This window comes from Perissodus microlepis, chromosome 13 (assembly GCF_051167445.1).
Source record: "Perissodus microlepis isolate ML-2025 ecotype Zambia chromosome 13, ASM5116744v1, whole genome shotgun sequence".
NCBI lineage: Eukaryota > Metazoa > Chordata > Actinopteri > Cichliformes > Cichlidae > Perissodus > Perissodus microlepis.
The window spans coordinates 18,723,943-18,730,788 of NC_140473.1; the positions used below are offsets into that span (position 1 = coordinate 18,723,943).

Here is a 6,846-nt window from a genome sequence, read left to right on the forward strand (position 1 = left end):
TTGGATATTGCTGAAGATTGTTTGAAAGAAGTTGGTAAGAGGCAAACGATTTAGCAGCCCCAACACAAAGTGGCCGGAAGAACCAGGGAAAAGGAAAATAAAGCATTCAGAAAATATCCTGTACCCAACGAGTTTGAAAGGACTTACTATCCCACAGCCATTTAAGCTGCCTACACAACCTTGGAAATGGGTGGAGAAAAGGAAAACAGAATAATTTGTTACCACAGTGTTGATTCCTGTGAACCAGCTGGGAAGACGGCATACAGAACAGCACTTTTTTATGTGCTCCTCTCCTTTTTTATGAGCACACCTCTTCTCCTTGTGTTCCCTGTGTTTAGACAGGAATTGCCATAATGACAGGAAATGATGACTTGGCTCTGGCCCTCGGCCTCATGGGAATGCATAAATCAGCGTGGTGCCTCTGCTTTCTGTTATGTGCTGAGTTAGGAGATACTCCCTGTCGAAAGGACAAGGACACTTTTAAGACACTAGTTTGACCCATGTGCTGTAGTTTCCCATGGTCATGTTATAGAACTAATTACGTTCTGTCAGTGGAGCTGAAAATGACCACAAGGTTTTTATTCTTGGCTCTACTTGAGTGGCACTGCATGATTCACAGTTCATAATTATGCTTATGTGTTTTGTACTGCACTTTTGTGCAGCCCCTCAGTTCTTCCACTGCCTGAAACATTTTGTCTCACTTTGGGCAAAAACTTTCTTCTGATTGGCTGTCCCTCTAAAACAGAAGGTTTGAAAGAGGAGGCTTCTGTGCTGAGATGGCCCTGTTTAGTGTATCTGCGTTTCACTTATTTTCATACAGACCCAAGACTAAAATATACTTTCACATGCCAATAAAGCATTTTAGAATATTATTTTGCCAACACTGGCTGCAAGCAGAACATTTCTTCAAGGGCTTTGCAATAAATAAATAAAAACTATATTCTTAGATTTAGCTGGAGCTAATAGGAGCTTCATGCAATCTGAGGGGTTAAATCAAGCAGATCAGTTGTTTTTTTTGTTTTGTTTTTTTAAGTTGGCCTTTCTGTGTGCCTCATTTTCTCTTTCCACAAACTGTTTCTCTGCATTGCTATTAGGATTTGTTTTGAACTTGGGCATTATTCTTCTTACAGAGATGTATTCCTTCACTTACATGAAAGCACTGCTATCACGTGTGCATAATCACTGTGTATATTTAGTGTTGTTTTAAGCAATGCGAACCTATTCTGCACCACCAGGGTGCCCCACTGCTCCTTATTTGTGCTGGGAATCAGACTGGAACTCATAATCCATTACCAGTGATAATGATGCAAACATTCCAAGTTACAATGGGTTTTATTGCTGTGTGAGACATTGCTAAACAGTTGCTAACACTGCAGCACATCTGTGTACGTTAACGACATGAATTAATTATGTCCTGTAGTTATTTCTTAGGTTGATAAAGAAAAATTTATAGACAAATCTCACGTGCCATTTGAGCCACACATCTGCCTGAAAGCACATCCAGTCTGTTTCATCTCACAGGTCTGGTGTATCTCAGGGTAATCTATCATTATATATTGCTTCATAATTTAATGTGTCATCTCATTACTGAAGTGTAGTCATAAAAATACAAGTCTATAAAAAGACTTATAGATTATACAGTTTTCTGTCTTGTTTTTTTGTTTCCAGTAAATATTTTGTTTTCGGAGATCGTTGCTGTCAAAATCTGAACTCATTCTCTTTTGCAGAAGAGAAGTACATAACAGTGCAGCCCTACTCGAGCCAAGGGAAAGATGAAATTGCTTTTGAGAAAGGTGTCACTGTGGAGGTGATTCAGAAGAATCTGGAAGGCTGGTGGTTTATCAGGTACAGTACAGCTCTCCTTACTTGCTTCTGACATTTTTTTTTTCATTCTACACAATTTTATCATTTTCTCCTCCAACTTACTTCACAGGTACCAAGATAAGGAGGGCTGGGCTCCAGCGTCTTACCTCAAAAAGATGAAGGATGACTTCTCTCCCCGTAAGAAGACTGTGACAGGCCCAGTGGAGATCATAGGAAACATCATGGAGATCAGCAACCTCCTTAACAAGAAAGCTTTAAGTGAGAAGGATGTGCAGACTGAAGGTGTCCCAGAGAGTCCACAGGTCGCCAGGAGGGAGATAAGCTTGCCAATCCCCTGCGCTGACTCCAGCCCTGTTAATGCCCCACAGGATGGAAACAGCAAAGCAGAGCCTGCTTCACCCGCTATAGCCAGAATTGCCCCACATCGGGTAGAAATTGGTTAGTCATGCCCCTGACATTTTTTGTCATAGTGACTTGAATATTATCAAATGTGGGCAGATATCTTTTGAATCTATGATATATTGACGTGAAGCAAATTCATTAAATGTAACCAAACCATGTGTGATTTTTCTGTTATTTTCTCACAGGTTCTCCCATTCTCAGGCAAAAACCCCCTCCTCGGAGAGATGCAACCCTGGTAAGAGTGATGATATTTCAGTCTTCCATCTATCCCTCTATACATGTAATTATTATTTTTGGTTGATAAAGGTCAGAAAGCGTGAAAAAATGGTGTTAATAATAAATGTATACAACTTGTAAGCAATTATGAATGATTTTGATCATTGTTGAAGAACAAACCGGTAAATCTTTACTTAAAAAGACACATCACAGGGAAAATGTTACTGCATTCATCTCAAGGTACAGAGTGTGCACGGGACTTTGTTACTCGTGACTTTTCCTTCATACAGACATTTACCAACATACAACAATGTGTAATTGAAGAAGTATTCACATTGTTTAATTTAATGTCCTGTTCATCTACCAGCATATTTTAATTTTTAAAGATAAAAGTACCCATTCTGATAAAAACAAACAAACAAACAAACAAAAAACTCCAACCCTTATGAAAGTGACACTGATTCAATATGTAAGCACTCTGTAGAGCAGCGGCCCCCGACCTTTTATGCGCCACGGACCAGCCATACAACAAAATAAAACAGTCCCGGTACCAAAAAAAGGAGATTTATTCATAACACACGGGAAAAGACCCAGGAAAACCGTGTTAACAATAAAAACAATTTAAAAAATACCGATATAAAACCCTGAAAACCATAAATTTCACACCCGAGCCTCAACTCTTACGGCCTGTTACCAAACGACTCACGGACCAGTACCAGTCCGTGGCCCGGGGGTTGGGGACTGCTGCTGTCGAGGATAATTTGTACTGCTGGAAACACTGTATTATTTATTTTTATTATACATTTAAATTAAGTGGAGAAAAAAATTACTATTAGCGTCTTATATGTAGGGGTTTGAATATAAACTAGAAATGAAATTTTTTAATCACTGACAATAAATCTAATAGAGCCCATTTTGTATTCATGTAGGGATTTCAGTTGCCTTCTCCTCCAGAGCCCCCTACAGTTGAAGCAGAGTATTACACCATTGCAGATTTCCAGTCCTGTATATCTGATGGCATCAGTTTCAACGGAGGACAAAAAGCTGAGGTAAGCGCTCTTTATTTTAAGGCACAAGATTACCACAAACATCAGTCACATATCTCTTGCTCAATAGCTCAATAACACCTCTGAAATTAAAATGTATAAAATGGCTTCAAATAAAGACAAAAATATACTTTTTTTTTCTTTGGGAATGTGTTTTAGGTCATTGAGAAGAACTCTGGTGGCTGGTGGTATGTCCAGATAGGAGAAAAGGAGGGGTGGGCTCCCTGCTCCTACATTGACAAACGTAAAAAACCCAACCTGAATCGTAGAACAAGCACTTTGTGCCGCCCAAAAATTCCACCTCCAGCTCCACCTGTCAAGAAACAGGACTCGGTGGAGACTGCACCCCCCAGCAGCCCTGGGTCTGAGGCCCCAGAGTCTCCTGTGTCTCCTGGTAAGCCTGTCTATGAAGAGCCAGAATATGATGTCCCTGCCATTGGCGATCTGGATCTGGAGTCTGAGTTTGAGTTTCTGAGGGGAGATAGTTCCTTGGTTGATGGAAAGAATGAGGACACTTCCTCAGAGAAGGGCTCTCACATGTCCTCAAAGCCTTCACCAGCCTCATCACTCCACAGTGCCTCCTTCAAGATGGGTGAGTCATTTGAAGATGGCCACGAGGCAGAGGGAGAGGCAGAAGGTGAGGAAGAATGTATCTATGAGAATGATGGCTTTCGACCATTCAGGGAAACCCCAGAGAGGCAGTGCAGCAGGGACTCCAATTCCTCCAAGACAAATGTCTTGTCAGAAACTGGCAAGACTGCACACCCAACATCCGGTGGACGGAAACCTGCAGGTAATAAGCTCAAGATCGACTTGAATGGGAGCTCATTTTTAACCAAAACTGATGAGGCATCCAGTCCAAAATCTGCCTCCACTGAGTCCACTCCAGATCTATCTAGACCTAAGAAAGACCAGGAGGAAAGCAAGCCATCCTCATCCACCAAATCTTCCTCTAAGCTAAGGCCAGTGGTGAGGCCCAAACCACAGCTAGCAAAGAGTTCCAGTGCAGAGAAGATGGACATCAGCACATTAAGAAGACAATTACGGCCAACGGGACAGCTGAAGAATGGTACCAAAGCTAAAGGTGAGGACTTGGAGACAGCTTCAGTTATCTCCTCTGAGGACTCCTTCTCATCTCAGAGCACATCAGATCTCTCCTCCATCTATTCTAAAGGCAGCCGAGGAGACTCTGACCTGGAAGGTTGTAGCCTGTACCGCACCACAGACCCTTACGAGAAAGTCCAAGAGTCTGAGCTTAGCTTTCCTGGTGGAGTGGAGGTGGAGGTGCTGGAGAAGCAGGAAAGTGGCTGGTGGTATATTCGCTGGGGAGATGCAGAGGGTTGGGCTCCAACTTATTACCTGGAACCTGTCAGGCCACAAGATGACACGGCAGGATCCGAATCCGATGGCACTCCGACTAAACCTGGAAGCCTTAGCAAGTCCAACAGTCTGGAGAAGAATGAACAAAGGGTGCGTGCATTGAATAATATTAACCAAAACCTAAAGAAGGTCACTCCACCCATCCCCTCCAAGCCTCCAGGTGGTCTCTCCAAACCTACGGGTTTGTTTGGCGCGTTCAAGCAGAACAGCACCAAGCAGCAGCAGGTTGTCAGACCGCAATCTGTCTTCATCTCAGCCCCCATCAGAGACGGTCCCAGCCCTGTTGGCTCTCTCAGGAGAAATGAGTCTCTCAACTCAACAGATCATCCACGCGCCAGCCCCACAGTGCGGCGCAATGCCTCCTTTGGCACTGTGCCACGCAGTTTGGCACCAAATAACATAGCACTGCCAAGCAGGAACAGATCTGGTACTGGCAGCTCTGAATCCCTTGGTGTCAGCTCTCAGAAGAATGCGCTTCCTGTATCTACAGTGAAACCCAAGCCCCACATCATCCATAACAACCTCAGAGAGGTTTACATCTCCATAGCAGACTACCCCGGTGATGAGGAGACGATGGGATTTCCTGAGGGGACGAGTCTGGAGGTTCTTGAAAAAAACCCCAATGGGTGGTGGTACTGCAAAGTTCTGGACAATGGCAGACCAAGGAAAGGATGGGTGCCCTCAAATTACCTCGAGAAAAAGCACTAGCACTCGTGTATGGAGCTGGCAGAACTCTGGACATGCGTGTAAAGACTACTCTAACAGACTTATTTTGTAAAAAAGAAAAAAAAAAAAAGCTAACTCCCGGACATTAAATCAGGATTGAATTCCGGTACCTTTGCCAAAGCAAGCACCCCCATCAAATTTTAATTTTGTAATGAAACAAGGCATCTGGTAATATGAATCTACATGATAGAGTGCCTAAGACTTTGCATCAGGAACAATATATCGGGACTTAACAACCAAAGACAACACCAGAGAGTGGAAGAGTGAGTTAACGATATTCTCCAGTGGTTACCTTTAACTTGAAATAAGACGTCATTTTGTGTCTGCTCCTCGAACCCCTTTCTGTTAGTTTTTAACATAATTTTATTAAACACATTTTAAGAATTTAAAGCTTACTGCATGTTTGAAATGATTCATTATATTGACGATGCCTTGAGCTGTTGAAATTAAACCTTTTTTTAATTGTTATTTTTTACAGTATTTCCTAAAGAAAATCTCTGTTGTTGCCAAAGCTGCTTTGTGTTAGTAAAATTTTGGTGCTGCATGTTTTTTTTATATCTCTTTATACTGTATGTCACCTTCATGTGAAATATTCTATCCATTTAATTATGTAATTTTGTCCTCATGAAATAATTTGCAAGCATTTTCTCTCCCTTAAAGTTCAAAACAGTTACAGCAGAGCTCCCTTAACTTTTTTTTTTTTTTTTAATTTCAGAGGCAAAAGCTCAGTGAAAATGTTGTAAATTCATTACTTAATAATTATGTTAATACATGTTTTATTATTACAAAGGCAAAAGTCATTTAAACCTTTCTAAAATGAACTGCTCTATTAATTATAATAACATTTTGAATTTCTGCTGGGCAGTAAATTTGACAGTATTCTTTTTTTGGGGGGACGCTCACCTTCTCACTTTTGTTTGATGTTAACTGTTTGATCAGTGATGATAACTAAAGTGCCAAAAGAATTACTTTAATAAATGCACTTTTGAACATTCATTTGTTCTTTCATCTGTTTTTTTAATTTAATTTAATTTTAAAATTTTACCTGTACTTGCTGTTTTCCTACTTCCATGGTTCCCAACATACATATAAAAAGAACATGGCAGCATGGAACTATTTTCTTTGGACGGATGAAACTAAACATATCAACACAAACACCTCATACCAATGGCCAATTATGGTGGTGGAGGGGAAATGAGTCGGTTTATTTTGCTGCCATAGGACCCGGGCACCTGATCCCTGAGTCTATTGT

General features: G+C 41.3%; 1 protein-coding gene across 4 annotated transcripts in view; it reads left to right on the top strand.

The window, feature by feature from the left end:
• The window catches only part of LOC146375038 (SH3 and PX domain-containing protein 2A-like), a 59,420-nt gene extending 52,830 nt beyond the window's left edge, over positions 1-6,590 (top strand). For all 4 annotated transcript variants that reach the window (XM_084949554.1, XM_084949555.1, XM_084949557.1 and 1 more), the window contains 5 exons: positions 1,728-1,845; positions 1,934-2,262; positions 2,412-2,461; positions 3,372-3,491; positions 3,648-6,590. In XM_084949554.1, the coding sequence (XP_084805680.1) occupies positions 1,728-1,845; positions 1,934-2,262; positions 2,412-2,461; positions 3,372-3,491; positions 3,648-5,576 (2,546 nt within the window). In that variant the 3' untranslated portion in view covers positions 5,577-6,590. The remainder of the gene's footprint in view (positions 1-1,727; positions 1,846-1,933; positions 2,263-2,411; positions 2,462-3,371; positions 3,492-3,647) is intronic.
• Positions 6,591-6,846: the final 256 nt, after the last annotated feature.